Source organism: Miniopterus schreibersii (assembly GCF_964146895.1).
Source record: "Miniopterus schreibersii genome assembly, chromosome: 9".
NCBI lineage: Eukaryota > Metazoa > Chordata > Mammalia > Chiroptera > Miniopteridae > Miniopterus > Miniopterus schreibersii.
In genome coordinates, this window is record NC_138118.1 from 74,383,765 (window position 1) to 74,406,912 (window position 23,148).

Consider the following 23,148-nt stretch of genomic DNA (forward strand, 5'->3'; position numbering starts at 1 on the left):
TACAGTGTATAAAGAATGGCATTTTTATTAGGGACAGCCAATAATGTCCACAATGCTCTTCTCATCTATTAGTATTGAATAGAAAATGGTAATATGCACAGCTTTGTGAAACTGCTTTAAAAATCTAGGGGATGGCAATTCTTTAGACAACTGAAGGTTTATAGAACAAGATTCACACATTTTATGTGTAAACATTACACCAAGTATTTGGATACAAAAGTATTTATTTTATAAATTTTATATTTAAAATAGAACTTTAATCTGTCTACTCACAAAACCTAATTTAAAACATGATACATTTATCTCTAGCTGATTTTGTTACTTGTACAAACAATACTCAACTTGTAATTGTTTTATATTAAGAACCTATACTAAATGAAGTTTGTATTTTATCAGAAAACATTTCCCTTTAATCTTAGAGTGCTTTTTAAAATGAAGGCACCAACAAGAACTACTTTCAGATGGTACAGAATTTCTTATTTCTTGAAGACTCTGTGGTTGACCACTTCTTCATTAGTTACCTGCAGCAAGACACCTTCCTGCCAAAGGAAAAAAAAAGTATCTGAAGAAGTTTATCATGTTTGTCCATAGAACCTAAGTAACTTCAGTGGTGGTCCTAGGATCAAAGAAGACTTACTGGTGCATACAGGAGAATATGCCCTGATTATCACATTCCTGAAAAGGCAATAAAGCCAGGCAATCAAATTGATGACATTTAAAAAATGAAATTTCAGCAGCCAACCTAAATCTCTCCTATAAGGTAGGGAATTAGGAAAATTACAATCATACCCCCGGTATTCAGTACTAGATAGATACATGATTTATAATGTAGACAAACACTTGAAGTATAAACTATTATCTGAAATCTGATTCAACCATTTTGCCCTACCTCTCTCCTTAGCCTGATCCTTGTAAGCATGTAAAGCTATAACCTTATCAAATTAAAAATGTAATTAGTAAAAATCCGTTCACTCAAAATGCTTGATCCAAGAAATGTGCATACACATGGGTGTAAAGGTGGGAAATTTCATGATTTGTTGAAATTGTAGCCTAACTTTTACCTACCATTTTACTACCAACACCACTGAAGAAACCAAGAAAAGGAAATGTCATATGATTTATTGAACTTGCAGCCTAACTTTTACCTACCATTTTACTACCAACACCACTGAAGGAACCAAGAAAAGCTTTATTAATCACTTGGCTTGCCTCAGCTGTTGAAATGAAGCACTTTACAGTCTTTGTGGCAGCAGAATATGCTTGTCCATGGTTCATATCAATGCTAAAATTCCAGCAGGGAAAAAAATGATATGTTAAGCACCTGAATCTTCATAGAGGGGGAGGGGGTGGGAAAGAAGGAAAGGGGGAGGGGGGGGGGAACAACCAAAATAATTTAAGTAAATGACAGACCGGAAAACAGGGTTTATGAAATTATTCTCTTGAGTTTATAAATTGTTAAACTCAATTTATAGCTATGTTAAACTACGTAAGAACCACTATACTGAAAGACCATTGAAGAGTATTAGTTTATCTTTTGGGGAGGAAAATTAAGAAAGGAAAAGTAAATAAGATCTTACCTAAAGAAGTTTAACTGAAGCTTAGACTATTTGCTCTACACCCTCAGCTTTCGTTGGCATCCTTATAAACTACTGTAGTTAAAGCTTTGTAGAAACAGCACAGTTTTTTAAGACTGGCTGAACTTAGTAGCCGCCAAAGAGTTTTCTTGTACTAGACCTGTATCCCTGAAGAGTACCTCGCTGGGGTTATTTCCTTTCCTTGCATTGAAGAAGCAGCATCTAAAAGATCTAAAAAGGTGTTTCTCCTTGCAGAGATATCCCTTAAGTTATCTAGATAATTTAATCCTGATGAATTGCAGCAGACAACACACTTATATCTGACCAGCATTTATCTTACACAAATATAACAACAACTTTGCAATGGACCTTAATTATACTACCCACTCCTTAACTTATTTAAAATAAAAAGTCTATAATTACACAATTTCCTTTAGAATTATTTTATTAAATCATAAATGTACAACAGCTTCTTAACTCTACACACGCACTTAAATTTTTTAAAGGAAAAACGTTATGTCTTATTACACCATGATCCTGGCTAATAGCTTTTCAAAACTTTGAGAAAAATCTTAAAAAAGGTTTCACATGTCACCTGAAACTTACAAATTTAACATTATCAAAGAAGGAATGCTTCTACACTCTTACAAAGACCACTAGAAATAAACAACAATTAAAAAGCTAAGAAACTGTCTCAAAGGCATTTTTTTTTTTTTACAATCCTTCCTCCACAGTAAGGTAATGTTATTAAATAATCCAATCCATTCACAAAATGGCTCTCTGCATCTGCTCTGGTGTCTTCTGCCATATCACTGCATACTTATGCATGACTGAGATAAGAGTTTCCTTAACATTGTTATTTCGATAACCTGAAGCTGTTCTGTTACCTCTGGGCTCTCATCCTCTCCTATTTATACAGTGAAGCCTGTTTCAACAGAAGTAAAGAGTAAAAAAAAAATAGGTTATGAAATTATCCATCTAACCAGATTTTAAGGAAAGATAACATGATCCTAAAAAGCTTTTACTCCTGACAGCTAGGTCTCCCCAAGACAATAATAATGTAAAACTCAAAAAAGCTACTTACCCATGGCAAATAGGAAGAAGCTCAATATCGGCTTCTCCCTCCATAGCCCCCACTTCCTCCACTTCCTCCAGGACCATAGTTTCCTAGAACAGGACAAAGCAAACTTACTTTATTTCCCATAATTAGCAAAACAGTTATTAATCCTACCTTATACCTATATAAACTTTAAACAAATCATAACCGATTGCTTCTAGTTATCTTAATTATTTGGAAAATAAATTATCCAGATTCATAGGCATAATTTTCCCTTTAAATTTGGAAAATATTTTACTGACCCTATTCTTTGAGAGGGTTATCGTTTGGAGCCAGTAAGGGATTTTTCATAAGTATACCAAGCATAAGAAATTTATTTGGTCATACTAGAAACTTTCTCAAGAATAACTTGAATAAAGACATGTGATTACCAAGTTAACTTTCAGAGACAACGCATACAAATTTATTCCACTTTGCAGTGTGCTTGGCAATTTTATTTGCCAAACACTCAGTCAAGGAAAAGAAATCCCCACAAAATATCTAACCTACTTTCCCAAAAGTATATTTACAGCTGTGGGTATATAAAACCAGTATTTATTCTTGTATCATTATTAATTTAAGCAATATAACAAATTACCTCCACCATATGGTCCCCCCATGTTCCTGCTACCACCAAAATTTCCACTCTTCATTGGACCATAGTTAGATGGTTGCTGGTTATAATTTCCAAAATCATTGTAATTTCCACTTCCGTAATTTCCTGTAAAAAAGTTGCAATGCAAGTTTTACATAATGAACCTCAGAATCAACACAATTAAACATTAAACAGTGATACATGTTAAGTATTCAAGACAAATCTCCCCAAAAAGGTAAATCAGAACAAATGCAAAACACCTATCTACAATTCTACAATTTTTAAGGCAACTACTGACAACATTGAAATGAAAGAAATGTCATTAAAAGTCATTAATTCCACTCCAAATTCCCACATAAAGGTTGCAGGTGAATTACCTCCTCCATAGTTGTCATAACCACCTCCGTAGCCCCCACCCTGGTTGCCATATCCAGGTCCTCCACCACCATATCCTCCTCTTCCTCCTCCATAACCAGGGCTACCTCCAAAATTGCCACCTATTATAAAATAAGCCTTTAAGTAATTACTTAATATTTTCAATGCCATTTGAACTGTCTTATCACACCTAATTTCCAGCTTCCCAAAACATTATTTTTACAAGTAAAATATTTGTTCTATGAAATCTCTTCTAGAATAGCCTCAAGGGCCGAACAAAGTATCTCTGATCAACATTTGGGGATGGGGAGTACGTATCCACAACCAACTGGATAAAACTTTTAGAGAGAAATACCTATGTTACTGCTCTTTCCTAAAACTAAAGGTATTAAGAGTTCTCTTGAGGATACCTTGTATTTAGTGTCAAGGTTTGTGAGGACAGATGAGGTGTAGGCTAATAAAATAAGAGCTAACCCCTGGCCCCTTATCTGGTCTAAAAGATTCAAAGTTCCCAACTCAGGTTTATGTTTCCTAATGTTCACTACACCCTTCACCTGAGTAGAAATCGGGTTGGGGATCAGAAATTAGCAAATCTACAGGCAATCCAAAAAAACTGTTAGTTTCACATTACTTGTAACTCATCTTTCTCATAAAACCAAATTAAAATTTGTATTTCCAAACAAAGTTGGATATAGTGAGATGTAGGTGAAACTTAGATGTGTGTAATCTGTGGCAAAATTAAGGCTTTTACTAGCTCAGTTTTCAATGTCTTTACTAGGACATTTGCCAACAGGTATTAACATTTTCTAAAATCCAACAAAACATCTAATTTATCACTTGATATGTAACAGCGCCTCATAACCTTATCTGGACCCAGGAGCACCCTTGTGGATTTTGGAAACATTCCTTTGGTAACATTTGAGAAGTTATCCTGGGGAATTAATCTTACCAAGGGCTAAGATGACAAATGGTTTCCATATATTCCCCTTACATGTTGGTGAAAGACACATCCAATGTCCTATACTTTTTCAGGTAAACAGTACATAAAGTATAGTCCAACTCTTTTATTGAGAAAACAGGATAGCATGATGGCATCTTTAAATTCTCATTTCAAATTCACCCAATTGCTTTTGAAACCTATGCTGCAATTATACTCTTCCCCTTCAGCTATACAAAAGCTAAGATGTGCATTATAAAGGAAAAGCCAAATAACTAATCCACCATCACCTAAGCTCTTCATAAAAGGTAAAATGTCATACACTAAGAAAAATCTTATGTATACATTAAACTGGACAAACATATACAGTGATTAAAACTTTAAGTCTCATAAATCAAAATGTGTAACAAACTGACCTCCAGGTCCTCCTCCATACCCATTATAGCCATCCCCAAATCCTCGACCACTTCCATAGCCATCTGTTAGGGACAGAAAAAGGATTACCTATGATTAATATACCTATCCTGTTTCTTTTCCTCCTTTCCTCCATATTCTCTATTATTACCTGTGGCTGACTGATTACTAGGAACCATCTCCTTTTATGCTGAGCACTAGTACTACTGCTTTATTCTTAATAAACACACCAAAATATAATTAAATCAGAATAACTGCCTAATTTGGGGGATTGAATTTGGTAAGCCCAAGTTTAAGATTCATTTCAACATAGAAATAACATTAAATGGGGGGCTCAACTCAATTCTTTCAGTTCCCACCTGATTATTTTATTCAGATAAATATTTGAAGTCTGAAACAAAAGAATTTAACATAGATATAAACCTTTTTAAGCCCACAGGCAAAGCTTCTATGGTACTTTCACTCACTATTCAGATGTGCTTGGTTGTTTTTAAGGTGGTGGTAACATGATTAAAAACTTTTTAAAAATCAAAAGACCATAAAATTATCTCTGTAATTGATTGTCCTTTTATTAGTTTTAAGAGTTATGTCCCAAGTACTACCTCTCCCCTGGCCAAATGAGAATATCCCACCTACTTAAAAACTTAGGAATAACTCCTTGAAATTAGGCCAGATTTCCTGATTCTAATCAAATGTGAGTCATAGTTTTTCAGTCAAGCACATTCACCCTTCAACATTTAGAACTTAAACTTACCAGACCCTCCTCTAAAGTTACTTCCTGGTCCTGGTCCAAAATTTCCACCGCCACCGCGAGAATCTCCAAAACCAAAGTTGCCTACAATAATTGCCCTAGTTAGTAACAAGCATTTACACAAATACGTTGTTAAAAGACAAAATAGAATTAAAAGTTACCTCCTCTTCCACTTCTAGAACTTTGAACTTCCTGCATTTCTTGTCTAGACAAAGCCTTTCTTACTTCTGCATTATGACCATTGATGGTATGATATTTCTGCACTGGAAGGGAAAAGTTCAGGCTCCAATAAATCAGCAATCTATAAATTATAACTTACAAAGTACACCTTTTTAATAAAGTCATAGAACATATCCAAAATTTAATCTATGAAAAAGCACACATCTAGTGCTTATACACTTACACACAATCTTATCCACAGGATCATGGTCATCAAAAGTAACAAATCCAAAGCCTCTTTTCTTTCCAGACTGCCTATCAGTAATTATCTCAATGGTATCAATTTTTCCATATTCCTCAAAGTAATCTCTAAGATGATGTTCCTCAGTATCTTCTTTAATCCCACCAACAAACAGCTTCTTCACAGTTACATGAGCCCCTGGCTTTCCAGACTCCTATAGTAGTAGGAGGGGGGAAAAATCATGACACAATAAACCAAACATTGACAGCATCTCTGGGTACCATAAATGGCTTCTACCCTATGATAAAACACCAGGTAAAGCAATAGCTTATAAAGAAACTAGTCTTTTGAAAAACAGGCAAATAAGCTACTCTAGGACCACACTACCGTAGCTTAAAAAAAAACAAAAAAACACACACACAAAAAAATGGAGCTAGATACCAAGTTCTTTCAAAGACTACATTCTATCTTCAGTGGGACAAAATTTTCTTCGCATTTATTGCACCAAGTTAATACTATGCTCACCTCTCTTGCAACAGCACGTTTTGGCTCAACCACTCTGCCATCAATTGAATGGGGTCTTGCAGCCATGGCAGCATCAACCTCAGCCATGGATGAAAAAGTTACAAAACCAAATCCTCTTGATCTTTTGCTTGCAGGATCTCTCATTACCTTTAAAACCAATGGGGAAAGGAGTTCGTTTAGTTATTTGTTCAAATAGCATTTTTCAGTGAAGAACCTAGATTTTAAAGTGATTTTCTCTAGGAGTCACTCATCATTTTAAATACAGAAGTCCAACAGCTGAAGCACTAGTATGTGAAAGCACTTTTATATATTTAACGTACCACGCAGTCTGTAAGTTTCCCCCATTGCTCGTAGTAGTTCCTCAAACTTTCTTCTGTGGTTTCAAAGCTCAAGCCACCAATGAAGAGTTTACGGAACTGTTCCTTTTCTCTCTGCAAAGGAAAAGACCATTTCAATTTTTATTTACATTTTCTCTCTGTATGCAGGAAATTAAATTCTTAAATATAAGGTGACCTGCTGGCAGAGTACCTTTTTCCTCTCCAAAGGAACAGTTTCTAAAGTTTTCTGGAGGGAAAGAAAAAACTTACATCAAATTTAAACCATATGTTAAACTGCGTATATTAGTTGTGTTACACCAAAAAATCGCGTCAGCTGTACTAAACGTTTCAAAGTCATATACTTGGTTTAAATTTACTTGACATTATTTCGTATAAACTCACTATCACTTAGCTTTAAAAAAAAAAAAAAAAGAGAAAGAAAACAAAAAAAAAAAAAACACCACCTTTTTGGAGAAAGGAACAAATCTATTCCCCATCATTGAAGAGTTAAAGGACTTACCAGAATTTGCATCCAGCCCTATATCCCAGAACAAAGAGCTTAACATTAAGTACTCAGCTGACATTTTTAATATAAAAATAGTTGGTTCTTTACAACCCATAGTTGACCATTTCAGGACTTAGTTTTTATCAGATTTGCTTCCTTCATTGCTCCCTCTGGTGGAGATTCTAATGTATTACAGTAAGAAAAAAAAAATCCTTTCCCCACTAAACTACTTTCCATTGGGATTACAAATTTTTAATGTATTTACATCACAGCTTCATGGGCACTCCTATTTTTTGGTACTTAGATTGACAACTCAGAAACAGTCTGAATATTATAGAGCTAACCGCCATGAAATCAGCAATAGACATTCACTGTAATCACTTTTCAAAATGATTAATATTTAACATAGAAATGTTTAAATGAACACTGCGACTACCACCATTTATACTTCACTAATTTATTAAAAAACAAGAAAACCCAGAAAGCTTAAGTGTATTGAACTTACTGGTCTTTTGGCAAACTGGTTTCTAATTTTACAAGCAAAAAGGAAAAAAGCCTAGACCGAAATCTTTTAATCCCCATAATCCAGCAAGCCAATATGCTGCATTAACAGTCCTAAATTTGAGGCTGCCAGTTCAGCATGGATTGGTAGTCCTGGTTCGGTTTTCAGGTGACAAGGTTTTCAAATTAAAATATTCAGAAACCAGAATAGGTCTATTGCCCAGGACTAACTGCTACGAATGTGTACTACAAACTAAAAGATCAAATAAATGTGACTTTTGACACAAAAGGAAATTTTATTCCCAGCAAATAGCCTGACAGCTCAAACCAGTTCTATTGAGGCTTCTCCCTCCATGCATGATTCTCCCATTAACAAAAAGTACAATGATAAGCAACTCAGAGATTTTGTCTGCAGTTAATTTTAAAATTTTCAGATTTCTGAAAGCAGTTAACAAATTATCAGACTAGCTCCCAATACATTTAAATGTAAGTATATTAAAATGATTAATTCTTTGGCATACCGATATTTGGATTCTTAAGCCGATTTTACTATTCTAAGTACTGTATCGTCAGAAATAGATCTTTTAAGACCCAAATAAATTACTGAGATTTAAAAAGTACATCAACAATTTTTAAAAATCACTAACAAAAGCAAAAGCTCATTACTTACCTCAGTTTTCTCCAAACTTACCCGATTTCCACTATCGATTACAAATTTATTTTACAAGCGTGCTTAGGGTCAAAGAAAATACCCTGGTAGAACCCCCTTCGCTTGAGACCTTATACTTATCAATGTAATGATCAACCATGATTGCAAACATACATGAGAAAAGCAAGTGACAAAGTTCAAATAAGCAGCGGCCCAGCCTAAAACTTGGACACAGCAATACACGCATTAAAGGACTGAGCTGTGTGTTAAGCAAAGTCTGAGGGTAGTCATTTTTATTTCACTTCCTGATATTTATAAGGATGCGTGGTCTTAACCAGTCAAGAGTAACTTTACAGGTAGAAGTATTTAGAATACGAAAAATGCAATTCAAAGGGAATCCTTCAGGAAAATAAAATTTTCTTTAATACGTCCCCGACCACATAACCTTCTCCATTGCCACCCATAATCGGCATTAATCAGATGGCTCCTGATTTATCTTTAAAGTTGGTTACAAGACAAATGGCCTTTTTAGTCACCGCAGACACAGAAAAAAACCGTTACTCAAAGAAATAAGGGTTGGAAAACAAAATGTTTTCTTTGTGGTCCGGGTCGCCTTAAAACTGGGCTCAACACCCCAAAGGTCGCTTTACCTCTAGGCTCTTAAGCGGTGCGAACCAGCCTGGCACCCCCCTCCCGCCCGCTCTTCGCCGTGCCTTCTGAACGCAATGGCGCCATTTCATCGAGGGGAAGGGAGCGAGCCTCTAAAGAGGTGCGCAGGCTTAAAGATCCAAGCTCACAAAACACTCGGAATCCACCTCAAAAGGGCATGAAAACGGCCCGGGGAAAAAGAAAAGTAGTTAACCACTTCTATTCTTTCATAAGGGAGTCGAAGCAGTAGAATTCAGACAGTTAAAGAGAAAAACGCGGCGAGGAAGGAGAGGAATGAAAATGGCGGCCGCCAAATCCGGTTCCCGGGAGAGGGGGAGGGGGAACCTCCGCAGCCTCGCTCCGGAGGACCCGAAGGCCGCCGAAAGGCTCACACGCAGGGGCGCCGGGGCCCCCAAACCAGCCTGCTTTAAGAAGGTCGTAAAAATTGCCGCCTCCGCGCCTCACTTACACTAAAGCGGGGCTGCGTCCGCCATGTGGGAGATCCCCATCCCCCACCCCCAGCAAAGGGAAATGGCGCCGGGAGGCTGAAGGGTGGGGAAAGTGCCGTATAAACAGGCCTCCGCAAACGCCCCCTCTTCAGAAATATCCCGAAACCAACCGCTTCTGAAGTGGCCCAATTTCAATGCCGCTCTCCCTCGAGACGGGTAGCCGACTTCCACAGAGGCGCCAACGGCCTCGCCATGCCCTTTCCAATAACTCATTGATTTCAAACCCGTTACCTCCATCGCGGACTCAGTCGCTTCAGCCCGATTTCCCGCAGCCGAGCGAGATGAGAGAGATCTCCGCGGTCGAACGCGAACCGGACTCGTCCTGGCGCTGTAGTGAGAACTGCCGCCGCTGGAGAAACAACAACGCTAGAAGGACCTCCGCACGGCAAGCCGGCGCCGCTGCTACTGCCGCTAGAGCCGCTGCCGCCGCTTTTCTAGAACCTTCCCCCCCACCAACGCGTCTTTACGTCAGGCCGTTGCGTGAACGTCTTAACTGCCGCCAATGGCGGGAACCCTCTACGCCTTCCTTACGCCAAGTACGTACTCCTCCCTCCTTTCCAGCCAGGGGGCTTGACGTCACTTGCGTAAAGGGATCAGTGAATTGCCGAAGGCTCAAGTCAGCGTATTTCCCCCTCTGGGACTTGGGTCCAGCCCCCCGCCTTAGCGCAGGGCAGGTGAGGAACGGTCGCGCAATTTGAAATTAAAGCTTTCGGGTGGAGCATAATCCACAGCTCAGAGGTCCAGCCCCCTCTGCAGTGCCTTTGATAACCCCCTTATCTCGCCTTCACGCCGTAAAAATTTTTGTAGCTTCCCCACTTTTTTCTTCCCCCACCCCCTCCCCCGGAGCAGAGGACGGACTCGGCCCCTTCCGGGAACACCCGAAGCGACTTCTAGTCAACAAATTACACTTCACGCTCCACCAACCTAACTCTGGTCAATATCTTTGGGGGCCAGCCCTCGGGGGCCGAAAGGCGCACCGCCGTCCCAGGTTCGGCCCCAGCTAAGTTTCGTGACCACCCTACCACCCAGCAATTGGAGATACCCACCCCTAGAGCGAGGAAGTGGGCGGAGTCCGGTTTTGGCGCCAGCGCTGCTGCAGCGAAGCAGAAACGCCTCCGCCCAGAAGACCTTGATCAACGTCCTCGCCCCTCCTTCCCTCTCCCTCCCCTCCGGGGACCACCGGGCGCCACCCTGCGAACCGTAAGTGCCGCTGTTGCCACCGCCCTCCCCCTGGGTCTGGCGTCGGGCTCCCGGCGGGCACAGCGCGGCCTGCGGCCCCTCCCCCTCCCCGGGCGCGCGCGCGCCCGCCCGCTCCGCCCCTCGTGGTCGCGTAGCGTGGGCGGTGCCAACCCCCCTCTCCCCGCCGCAGCCCCGCGCGCGTTGCCCCGGCCCCCTCCCCCTCGGATGTGGCTCGAGCTGAAGGCGCGCAGGGCCGGAGACGCCGGAGACGCGGGAGACGCGGGAGACGCGGGACCCGGAGCTGCACGGAGGCGGTGAAGGCGGTGTCTTTCTAACGATCACTCGGAGGTGGTACTTAAGCGCCCCGGGGACGCCCCCCCCCGTTCCCGGCTCCTACCCATCCCCACCCGACCCTGAGGCAGGGGCGTGAGGCGAACGGGGACCCCCGACCGCGGGCCTGGCGCGGGGTGGGCGCCTCTAGTTTGTTGGGGTGAGACTCCTGGAGAGGGTAGAGAACTGTGGCTGCAGCCGCCTTATTTTTAGACAAAGCGCTTTTACTTCACCCCTCCCCCACCCCCGATCAAAATGCGAGGCCCGCCTCCCCCTCTCGGGCTCGGCCGGGACGGGGCCTCTTTGGGGAGGGCGGCGCGTTCTCTGGGGCTTCGGCGCGGCCCGCGGGTCGGGAGGCTGCGGCCCGAGCTCCGTTACGTGGCCGCCGCTGGGCGGGGGAAAGTGCGGGCCCCGTGGCGCAGTGCCCTTGAACCCCGCGCCGCGGCCTTTGTTTCTCCCCGCGGATGCGCTGACCACGAGGCCGGAGCTCCCGGGTGGGGGTGGGGGTGGGGGGCGGGGCCGGGGGCCTCGGCTTCCTCACCCGGGGTGGGACCTGGCTCTTAGGGGAGCGGTTGGACGTGCCCAGGAGGTGATTTGTTTTTAAGTGGTACCAAATGGGACTGAAGCAGCTTGGTGTGTTCTTGCTTTAGTTTTTTAACGAGTGACTGGAAAGAGGGAGGGTTTCCAAGAAGAGGCCAAGTTAGGATTACCTAGGCGATTCTCAGGACTATTAGGAGGCCTAGAGGAAAAATTGAGGGTAGTTTACCATTTTGGTTGGGTAATGGTGTATGATTTTGAACCAAAACATTTGGCCATTTTTAAAATAAATGCTGAATATGATATAAATGAGATTCGGATTGGGGGAAAAATTGTCTTTTTTTTTTTTTTTTGCCTTGTAAAGCTGTTTTAGTACCATTGTCCCCAGTAGGTTTCTAGACCCACTTGGTTAGAAGACTGATATACTCAGGCATATATTACTAACAACTTACACAGGAGTTCAAATTTGCCTGCTCTATGGACTTGTATACATGTTTGAGAATATGTATTACATGGGGGGTTTGGAATCCAAACAAAACTTGTGTTTAGCTACCTTTTTGTGTCATGCAGACTTCCTTTTAACTGTCATGCATTTTTCTAGTAATAGCTCTTCAAGCCTGCAATAAAAAATGGCCTCCAATAAAACTACATTGGTAAGTTAATAAAAACCTAAAATATGTAAGAATCTAACTCATTTTTTCCCCTGAAAATTATAACTTTGCATTTCAGTGGTTGAGAAATTGACATCCATTAATACTCCCCAGTGTTACGGGGAGGAATTATCGGCCAAAAGGAAATCATCACATTGAGATACTTATTGACTTGGCTTAATAGTATATTGATTAAATTAAAGGACCCTAATCTTGAGAGTAGAGCACAGTATGTATGTTAAGTATACTTATCTTGAAATAAAAGTGCACGTATTTATGTAACATGAAAGAACATGTTATAAGCTTGGGCAGACAAAGCAGTAAAGCCCTCGTTAATTGGCATATTACCTAATTCACTACTGAATTCTAGAGAAATCAAGTATTTGCAGTATTGCCCCGCTTAAAGAACAGGTATCTTGTACAGTACACTTAGATGGGAACAAAACTCATTGAATCTTTCAAATACTTTGGGCACTTTGTCATATTTCAAACTTATTCTAAACTACAGAAGGGCCTTAAATTTGAATCATTGCAATTTTTTTTTTAATATACAAAATGAACCAACTTGCTCATACATCCAGGAAGGAGAGAAGAGTAGACCTTGAACTTCTGAGTAAATTTTTTCTCTCCAGCAATTTCTTGAATCCAGAGTTTGTGTTCTTAAATATTAAAAGTTCTACGAATGTGTAAAGACATACGTATATTCAGTTATAAGTTTAAAAACACTGGGATCGTCACATGAGAATCATGAAATTCAAAGTTATGGTTCCCACAGTATTCTAACACATTGCATTAATAATAATCTTAAGCATGTAAAGGTGAGTATTAACATCTAAATAAAAGCAAAACATTTGGTTTTGGTTTGTATATTCTCTTGGATTTCACACTAAAAAGGGCAAGTCGGTGATTTATAATTTGTGTCATGTTAGATTTAACGATGACACATAAATGAAATACCCTGGGAAATATGAAATATAAAGTTTGTCTGGTGAGTCTCTGGTACAAATGATTCTCATCAAAGCCATCAGTGGAAAAAGCACAAAGCGTCTTCTCTGCCCCTTCGGGATTGAACTGTCCTTCAAATTCCATAATCAGTGAAGAAAGCAAAGTGTGTATAAATGAATTGGCTTTACCTATATCCAAATGATTTCCTTTGTGTTGTGAGATAACAGTGCTATAACCTAAGTTGGGAAAGGGGCATGAGCACTTCAGGCTAGCTTATGAGTGCTGTTGTAATAAATTCTTCATTTTTTATGCCAATTTGTTTTAATCAGGGTTTATCCTTTTAACTTTGTGTTTATTTTTGTCATTCTCTTTCATCTGTTCCTCTCTTACCTTCCTGGACCTAGCTATTTTGTTTGACATTTAGGATTAGTGTCTGATAAGCTTTTGCCCACACCAATTTTTCTTCACTCTTTAAACTACCGTACTTAATCTTCCTATACTGCACAGAAGCAGAAAATTGACCAGTTGGGTAGTGACCAAGTGATGTGTGTATCTCTAAATGACTACATCGTTTTAATGTCCTTTTGTAATCTTTTGGCATTGCTGTTACTTTTTGTGCTCTAATAGCACCTGTTTTAAGATGAAACGATTATAAAATGAGTATAACATTTGGGGTTTTTTTTCCCTTTAGTCTTTTCTAATTAACCATTTAGTTCTGTGAGGTTTTAAAAATTTATTCATTTTCAGTCCTTGTGTAACAAATCTGTTTGAGTTATTAGAAAATAGTGGGTTGGGCTTGGTCTTCTGCCTCTTAGTGTTATAGTTTTTTTTTAAAAAAAAACGTGAATTTTGTTGGCTACCAATTCAGACTCTTTTTTATTTTAACTCCTCACCTGGAGATATGTGTTTATTGATTTTAGAGAGAGAGGGAAACATTGATTTGTTGCCACCTCTGCTCACCCTGACAGGGAAACGAACCTGAAGCTCTTTGGTGTATGGGACAAGGCTTCAACCAACTGAGCTACCTGGCCAGGGCCCAGTTTAGACTTGAGAAACCAAGAAAGAAGGATTTTTTTCACAATTACACTGATCCAGCATTTTGACCTCTTGAAATGACAGCATTATAGCTTTGCTCCAACAGAGATGATGGAAAAAGAATCTTGTCCTTTTTAGTCTATTCATCGTCTCCTTGTTTGACCCTGCAGTTGATACCAGGATTCTGAACCATGTTTTTTCATTCTTGCAGTCAGCCCTTTTTTAATATTGCTGAGGCTTTTAACATAGGTGTTTGAATTGACAAAGGGGGGGGGGGTCTTAGAGTTTGACGGCTATGATTTCAGCTGATTTATAGTTCACTTAAGACCTATCACTGTCTACTCTTGTCCTCTATCTAATCTTCTGATACCTTCTAGTGTGTGGCTGTGTTGTAGTTAAAATGCGTGAAAACTTTAGTAAACACAGCCTTGTAGACTATTTAGAAATAAGACTAGGAAAAGGTAACAGTATTTTCCACAGTATTTTTTTGTATTATTTCATTGAAGGGTGGTAAGTGATAGGGTTAAGCTAAACCAACAGAATTAAGTATTCCTTTCTGTTGACTTTTATTTTTTCAGAAGGTGTCTACCCTGGCATACGGAAGTAAAAATTTAGGTGTCAAATTCAACAATAATGTAAGCAATTTAGCCATTAAAATGTACCCAAAAATAAAAGAAGGTATTTTGTAATTCTTTGTTTTGTTTTAGCAAAAAATGGGAAAGAAACAAAATGGAAAGAGTAAAAAAGTTGAAGAGGCGGAGCCTGAAGAATTTGTAGTGGAAAAAGTATTGGACCGACGCGTAGTGAATGGGAAGGTGGAGTATTTTCTGAAGTGGAAGGGATTCACAGAGTAAGTGAATCTCTTTTAGTATATGTTTGACTGCACTTGTGTCATTTAAAACCTGAGATCTTTTATCAGTTTTCCCAAATTTCTTTAAATTTAATTCTTTTAGTCCAAGGTAGCTTGTTTGAGATCTGTTTTAAAACACCAAATTTTTAGCCTACAGTTTAGCCAAGCAAATTCGAGACTAGTTGATTATCTTGGAAAGTACAATAGAACTGTTGTAGAGTATAGTTTACTATGTAATGCATTTATTTAAAGATTTTTAATTGATTTTTTATTGAGAGGAAGGGAGAAGGGGGAGAGAGAAACATCAGTGAGAGCAGACCCTTGATCAGCTGCCTCCTGCATGCCCCCCCTACCTGGGAATCGAACTTGAAACCTTTCAGTGCACGGGCCTACTCCCAACCAAGTGGGCCACACTGGCCAGGGCTATGTGATTCATTTTAATGTAGCTAGATATTGTACTAATTAGAATACCTAATGTACATCATTTCCTTACATAAGGAGGGCACTAAAATACATAGAAGTTCTATAATGTAGACCAGTAGGTCTTAAACAGAAGTGCTCATTATGATCCAGCTCTTACAGTAAGTTTACCATATCCTAATCTCTAAGAACTAGTCTGGGCATTTTTTAAACTCCGTGGTTCCTCATGTTCCTTGTTAGTAGTTGCTCTCATAACTGCTCCACAATATTAACTGTCTTGTGAATAACTTGCTCACAGAAATTATACCCTTAATAGTTTATCATGTGCTAATCTGCTTGGATTCTTCTTACACCCCAAAAACAGGCTCCACAGGCAGCAACTATTAATAATGGAAAGGTAGAGATCTACAAAATTTTTTCTGAGGATGGTGGAGATGAAGAGTATGATAGTTAAATATTAGGCTCCAGCTATCTGTAATCTACTACCTTCACCATTCACATTTTAAAGCAACCTCCCCTAGCAGTTTGGGAAGTATGAATTGAATGGAAGGTTTAGGTTTTCCTATTTATCTTTTCAGTATCCTTAGTTGAGCTTAAGTATTTATCATAAGTTCATAATTTACCCCTAAAAAAATTTCCTACCGATAGCTGAACCAAGCAAGTAAATCTGAACTGTTTTTAAATTAGATTTAACCAGTTTGCCAAAGAGTTGATAACCTTCATATGGTAGAGAGTTGGTTTTTGTTGTTTGGTTTTTTAACCCCATGGGACACTTAAAGCTGTTTGTTTCTATGACCTACCCATTAAATGTTAAGAAACTAACTCCTCTTCTCCCTTTCTCCCCAAACTTAAGGCCACTAGTATGATTGAGAGCCTACTATGTGTGGTACTCTGTATTAGGTAGTATAGGAAGCTGTAACGAAAAGAACACTGCAGAATGGAGGCTCCACTTCAGCTCTTTTGGAGTCTCAGAAAATCAGCAGAGGTTAATAACACCTTTCCTAGCATCTCTGAAATTATTAGTTTCACTTTATCTTGTGTAAAGGCTCTTTGGATCAGAGCACACAAAGTTTGCAAGCCTATCACTAGTGAAGGATGATCTTACTTTTACAATTGGTAATTGATGCTTGTTTTCTTTCCAGCCCTTGTTTATGAGCCCTAAAATTCTAATTTTATAATTTTCATTTTGAAATTTTTTCTCAACCAGTTAAAAATGTACAAAACATTCTTAGTTTGCCAGCCACACAGAAGGCTGGATTTGACTTTTTTCCGGTTGCCAAGCCCTTCTTTATATCATTTTTCAACTTGAGCATTCAGCAGACAGCAGAAATTGGAGAATGACTCTGAATTATTTTAAAATGCAGTATTAGAGGCCTTAACGCTAGGTATTTTCTGATTAATTTGTTAAAGTAATTTACTGTGGGAATTAAGAATCTACATTTTTTTAAAAGCTCTTCCAGAGAAATTCTGAAGTGGGTTTTCATGATTTGGAAAAATTTTAGCTCCAGTTATTCTACTAGAATCAGGTTTTGTTAACCTAGGGGTAATATGGCAGATGGCCCCTTTGGGCTGTGAAAGAAGACATAAAGGGGGAAGTATAGTCAGATTGTGTCAAAAGAATGTGAGGGGTAGGGAACAAATGGTTATCACAGAGGACTTTTCACGTATATTAAAAGAATCTGGACGACGGTGATAAACCATGTTTAATTGAATGAACTTTTTTTTTTTTTTTAACTGAATGCAGTGCTGACAATACTTGGGAACCTGAAGAAAATTTAGATTGCCCAGAGTTAATTGAAGCATTTCTTAATTCTCAAAAAGCTGGTAAAGAAAAAGATGGCACAAAGAGAAAGTCTTTATCTGACAGTGAATCTGATGATAGCAAATCAAAGAAGAAAAGAGATGCTGTAAGTATAAAATGTTGCCCACCAAGCTGGCTCTTTGTAAAAGGTTAATGGCTTGATGTTTAAAATGCTTTCAGGATACTTTTAAAAATTTGAATACTTTTAAAATATCATTAAAAAGCCCTTTTAAAATGCTTAAGATCTAGGACAAAAAAGATAGGCATGGTTTAGCCTACATTGTAGAAATACAGTAAGTGCTTATACCATTTAAATTGTGCTAGTGTTATTTGGGGTAGGTTCATGGATGTGGTACCTGATCACACAATTTCCTGTGATCCAAGACTAGCAGTCCTAAATACAAAGAATACTAACATTAAGTCATTGAAATTCCTTGCAGTACAGTGAAAACAATTCACATAGCACATACTGATTGTTGACCATTAGCAGCTTTGAACACAAGTACTTCTGCATGCAATCTTTGTATTATCAAAGTATTGCGAAACAATACTTTGATTTTGATGTAATCTTTGATAACATTTTTTGTTTTATTGACGTGAATTGAGACAGTTGGTTTCACTCCATGTGTGTTTTGCTCCAATCTTTGCTGGTGTCTCTGTGGCTTTGGGCAAATCACATAACTCTGCTTCTACCTTCAACTTCAAAACAAATTATACTTACCCTTTGTACTGGGCATGGTAGTTTGGGAAAGGTTCTTGGTTCTGAATTAGTATTTAGGCTTGGGACAAAACATACAATACAGGTTTCTTGATAAGGTCTTTTCATTTAAAATTTGATCATTTGGACTAGATGCCATATACTTTACAGATAATCCATTAAGTGTTCATGACATCTCTATTAAGATTATAGGTATTATCTCCATTTTACAGATGAGAAACAGGTTGGCTATAGATTTGGTTCTGGATACTTTAGCAGCCAAAGCAAAAAAGCAATAATGTTAAGAATCAGTATACACTAGTCCCCTCATATCCGTGGTTTCAGTTACCAGTGGTCTACTGAGTTCCAAAAATACTAAATTTTCCCAACCAACGACATTTCTGCTCCTGACATCCAACCATCAACATCGTCATGGCTCAATGATCCAGGATCACCGGGAGCAGATGATCCCTCCTTCTGATGTATCATCAGAAGGTCATTAGTAGCTTAAAGCTACATCACAATGCCTACGTCATTCATCTCATCATGTAGGCATTTTATCATCTCACATCATCACTAGAAGGGTGAGTACAGTACAATAAGGTATTTTGAGAGAGACTACGTTCATGTAACTTTTATTATACAATATTATAATTGATCTATTTTATTACTAGTTAATCTCTTACTGTGCCTAATGTATAAATTAAACTTTATTATGGGTATATGTGTATAGGGGAAGACGTTGTGTGTAGGGTTTAGTACTATCCACAGTTTCAAGTACCCATTGGGTCTTGAATGTATTTTCTTGAGTGGATCACGAGGGACTACTGTATGTCTCAACAGAAGCACTGTTTAGTAACAATAGCTAGTTATCATGCATTGAGCCCTTACGTTGTGCCAAGCAGTCTTCTGAATAATAACTTAATTTCCATTTCATATACATAAAAAGTCTGTGAGACAGATGGCATAATTATTCCTCTTTTTGGGGTATTCTAAACCACAAAGAGGTTAACTTGCCCAGAGCCACACAGCTAGTAGAGGTTAGAACCAAATTCTAGCTAACCTAGGCATCTGACTCCAGAGTCTGGGATATTGACATGAAAGTCTGGATAGGGTGAAAGGATTTGTTTATCTTGACAACTCTTAGAACTTTTTTGGTCTCCAGAAAATTATTTAGGATCCCGAAGAATAGAAATTTCTAAATGTTTGTGTATTCATTTAAGAATGGCAAAACCTCTTGCATGTTCATAACTATTCCTGAAAAGTAGCTTTAAATGTGAAGAGTGTCATTTTACATTTTTGCAAATCTTTTCAATATCTGGCTTAATAGTAGTTCTCTATTTGATTTGCTGTGTTATGTTTGGTGGAGGGATGTGAAGACAATCTCAAGTAACAAATAAATGAAAAGAGGGGACTTTACAGATAAACAGACACCCTAAAAGGTCTCAGGGATTCCCAGGAACCCTCAAATGACAGAATCACTGGTTTATAGGAAGTATTTTATAAGATTTCTTATGATTCAGATTGATTACAGTACTGATTAGTCTTGAGTTTTATACTACTTGTACTACTTTGCTGTTTGTATTTTTGTATGTGCTTTATAAATATATGGGTAATTTAGACTATTTCCTGGAGGTGATTTGAAATGTTAACTTCAAGGATTTATAATTAGTAATTGATCAGAAATAAAGGGATTAGTTTGTTTTCTTAAGTTTTGATTCAGAATGCTTTTAGACATCCAGATTTGTGTTTTTTTCTGCTTGTAAGGTTAATAGAAATTACGATGTGTTTTAGTGCTAAATATGGGGTGTGTTGTAGTCAATTTGTTTCACTATTGGAAGGTTTTTAGTTTGCTGTATGGAAAAATGTATGGGAACATTTAAGTAAATAATCATTTAACCTCTTAAACAGGCTGATAAACCAAGAGGCTTTGCTAGAGGTCTTGATCCTGAACGAATAATTGGTGCCACAGACAGCAGTGGAGAGTTAATGTTTCTCATGAAATGGTAAGTGTGGGGGTGATTGCAGTTATATGATAAAGTACAAATAGATGGGGTTTTTTGTTTTGTTTTTTGAGAGAATGAGAAGAAGAAAGGAGGGAGGGAAAGAAACACCTATTTGTTGTTCCACTTATTTATGCATTCATTGGTTGATTCTTTTGTGTGCTTACTGGGGATTGAACCTACAACCTTGGTGTATTGGGGATGATGCTCTAACAAGCTGAGCTCCCCGGCCAGGGCAATGGGCTTTTTTTTTTTTTTTTTTTTTTTTGTGAGGTTTTTAGCTAGAAAAGGTTTTATAAATACAGTTTCCATCATTAGAGAATAATCTGCTGAAAAGGTGATTCTAATTACCTTTGCTAATAGCATTTCAAAGTAAAGGTTGGCAAACTGACCTGTTTTGTAAAAAGAAATTTTATTGGAACTCTGGCACAAGTACCACATAACCCTCCTGAAGCATTAAATAACCTTTGATTAAGTTATGATTTATCAAACAATTCTCATTTGGCAAAAAGGGTTTAGACTTTTAGCTGATTTTTTTTCTTTTTTTCACAACAGGAAAGATTCAGATGAGGCTGATTTGGTGCTGGCAAAAGAGGCAAATATGAAGTGTCCTCAAATTGTAATTGCTTTTTATGAAGAGAGACTAACTTGGCATTCCTGTCCAGAAGACGAAGCCCAATAATTGTTTGCGTTGCTTTTTATATATATTTATATATATATATAAAATCTGGGTCTTGGTGTTTTTTTTTTGATTTATTAGTGTGAAGAAAGAACTGCATTCTAATGAAAATCAAGTTTGATATGTTTGTTTTGAAGTAGTACTGGGGGAGTTGTTGGGGGGGTTGCATCTGTAGCACTGGTTACTTTGAACAAAAGCTTTCTGTAGTCTCTTCCTTTATCAGAAAAGAACATTTGATACCATGGTGTGTTTTTTCCTCTGCATTGGAGAACAGCTTTTCTAAATGTTGGAGGAAATCTGCATAGTCATTACTCAGTCAGAATTTGTGTTTAACTCATATATGCCTAAGGATCATTGTGGGGTTTTTGTTTATTTGGGGGTGGGTGTGTGTATACATATGTAAATGATTTTCCTTTCTTTTTTTCTTTTTTCTTTTTTAACCAAAACAAAAAAGGCATTTCACAACCATACATAAGCTCATGTTTCTTGGGCTGCCATCATTTTCAGCAACCTAAGAAATCACTTAAAGTTAAATTGAAATTTTTCCTGAAGCTTTGACCTTTGAAATTAAATAGATAATTTGTAATTAATTGGGCACTTTAAATATAATGTAGGCAGTTTAAGTTGGACAATTCAAAAGTAGCCATATCAGAATCCATATCTACAATCATAAATGCAAGTTTATTTGCAAAACCCCAGAAAGGAAAATTTTATCACTATCAACAACCGCCCCACCCAAATGAGAAAACTAGACAAACCCTCATGTGTTTTAATTAGGCAAGCAACACTTATTTTTAAAGGTATCGCCTAGTACACTGTTCCTTTTCAAGAAGTTGAAATCCCTGTGCTATATTGACTAAAAAGTTAAGATCATGGAATGTGTATGACTTTATTTGTGGATACCGAATCAGATCATTAGAGACCGCGGCAATTTAGGACCTGCTGGAATAAATGGGTGGGCAAACTTTTGTAATCTAAACTCTTGACCTGCATGTTTTCTCTTTACTCCAGCTCATTCCTTACATGTAGGCTCAGTCTCAGTATTTGGGTTACTGGTTCAGCAGAAGCCAGGAAAAACAGTAGCTTTGTAGTAAAAAGAATGTTACCCAACTGTATATTGTTTACTTTATTGTAAATACTGGTAAACAGTGGTCAATAAATAGTTTTATATTCCTTTATGTGGTTAGACTTTTTCTTCATCTGATTGTCTTTATACTGAGTAGAAACATCCACAGATATGTGTTTCCACAAAAATGCTTTTTGGGGGGGGGGGATTAATTTCATGTGAAATTTTGATACTTAGAATATAGTTTATTAAAACTCCATCTGAAAAACAGGTCTTCTGATAGGAGTGATCCAATTGTACTAGATCTGTTTCTACTAATTCCCAAAATCCACACAGAGAAAAGGAAATCATTCCACAATGTATACACTGAATTACTATGTCATGTACTTGAAACTAACACACGTTTATGTGACTTAACCTCAATTTAAAAAAAAAAAGTCCCTCTTTATGTTGTATTAGTTTCTTATCAGTGCTGTAAAAAAGTTGCCACAAATTTAATTGCTTAAAACAACATAAGTTTATGACCTGAACAGTTCTGGAAGTCAGAAGTCCAAAATTGGTCTCACTGGACTAAAGTCAAGGGTAACACCTGCTTCCTTCCAAGGAGGCTCTAATGGTAAAGTCTATTTCCTTGGTTATTTTTCTAGAGGCCGTCTACGTTCCTTGGTTTCTGGCCCTTTCCATCTTCAAAACCGGTGTAGCGTAGTCCCTCAAGTTGTTACTTTCTATGCCTCAGTTCTTCATCTATAAAGTAGGTAAGTTGTGGTTTCTATAAAGATGAAATGTGTACGTGAGAGACACTTAGAACAATGTCTTATAACTTAGTAGTCAAAAAGTTTTGTGTTTTATTTTTTACAAGAAAATGTTTATTTTAGAAAGTCACAGGTAGAAGTGAGCCACCTGGGCTGTGTGGGCTCAGGAAAAAAGTTACAGAGGCAAAAAAAAAAGCTGTTGAAACTTATGAAAACAAAAGGCAGAGAGAAGGTGCCTGGGGTAAGGAGGAGGGGCAAGGCACTGGTGTGCTCTAGAGAAAGAGCTGCCAAAAATGTTTTATTTTAATACAGGGATATTATGCAAAGAGCCAAAATACGGGGAAACCTTAGTGTATTATTGTTTGTGGATTCCAAAGAAATAACCCAGAAAACTGGCTGTGAGAGACA

General features: G+C 38.3%; 2 protein-coding genes across 23 annotated transcripts; one reads left to right on the forward strand and one right to left on the reverse strand.

Annotated features, from left to right (window-relative positions):
• On the reverse strand, positions 1 to 11,092 carry HNRNPA2B1 (heterogeneous nuclear ribonucleoprotein A2/B1). Of its 21 annotated transcripts, none has more exons than XR_013999468.1 (13): positions 10,028 to 10,240; positions 7,196 to 7,231; positions 6,988 to 7,098; positions 6,668 to 6,814; positions 6,146 to 6,356; positions 5,904 to 6,005; positions 5,746 to 5,826; positions 4,994 to 5,056; positions 3,643 to 3,762; positions 3,269 to 3,391; positions 2,659 to 2,741; positions 1,150 to 1,282; positions 1 to 539 (listed from the first exon to the last, which is right to left on the reverse strand). XR_013999468.1 is itself a non-coding variant. In XM_081146350.1 (13 exons), the coding sequence occupies exons 2-12, from the start codon at positions 10,031 to 10,033 to the stop codon at positions 2,680 to 2,682; spliced, it is 1,062 nt and encodes a 353-aa protein (XP_081002476.1). In that variant the 5' UTR covers positions 10,034 to 10,145; positions 10,843 to 11,092; the 3' UTR covers positions 2,002 to 2,499; positions 2,659 to 2,679. The 21 variants fall into 21 exon arrangements, 14 of the variants coding, with proteins under 14 accessions (XP_081002486.1, XP_081002477.1, XP_081002481.1 ...); XR_013999469.1 differs by having other exon boundaries at positions 1,210 to 1,282; positions 10,028 to 10,222; XM_081146350.1 differs by lacking the exons at positions 1 to 539; positions 1,150 to 1,282 and adding exons at positions 2,002 to 2,499; positions 10,843 to 11,092 and having other exon boundaries at positions 10,028 to 10,145.
• CBX3 (chromobox 3) lies at positions 10,433 to 22,100 on the forward strand. Of its 2 annotated transcripts, XM_081146364.1 has the most exons (7): positions 10,433 to 10,996; positions 11,166 to 11,323; positions 12,444 to 12,495; positions 15,180 to 15,322; positions 17,487 to 17,649; positions 20,152 to 20,246; positions 20,799 to 22,100. In XM_081146364.1, exons 3-7 carry the CDS (start codon positions 12,472 to 12,474, stop codon positions 20,923 to 20,925), a joined length of 552 nt encoding a protein of 183 aa, XP_081002490.1. In that variant the 5' UTR covers positions 10,433 to 10,996; positions 11,166 to 11,323; positions 12,444 to 12,471; the 3' UTR covers positions 20,926 to 22,100. The 2 variants fall into 2 exon arrangements, with proteins under 2 accessions (XP_081002490.1, XP_081002491.1); XM_081146365.1 differs by lacking the exon at positions 10,433 to 10,996 and having other exon boundaries at positions 11,168 to 11,323; positions 12,450 to 12,495.
• The last annotated feature ends 1,048 nt before the right edge of the window (positions 22,101 to 23,148 follow it).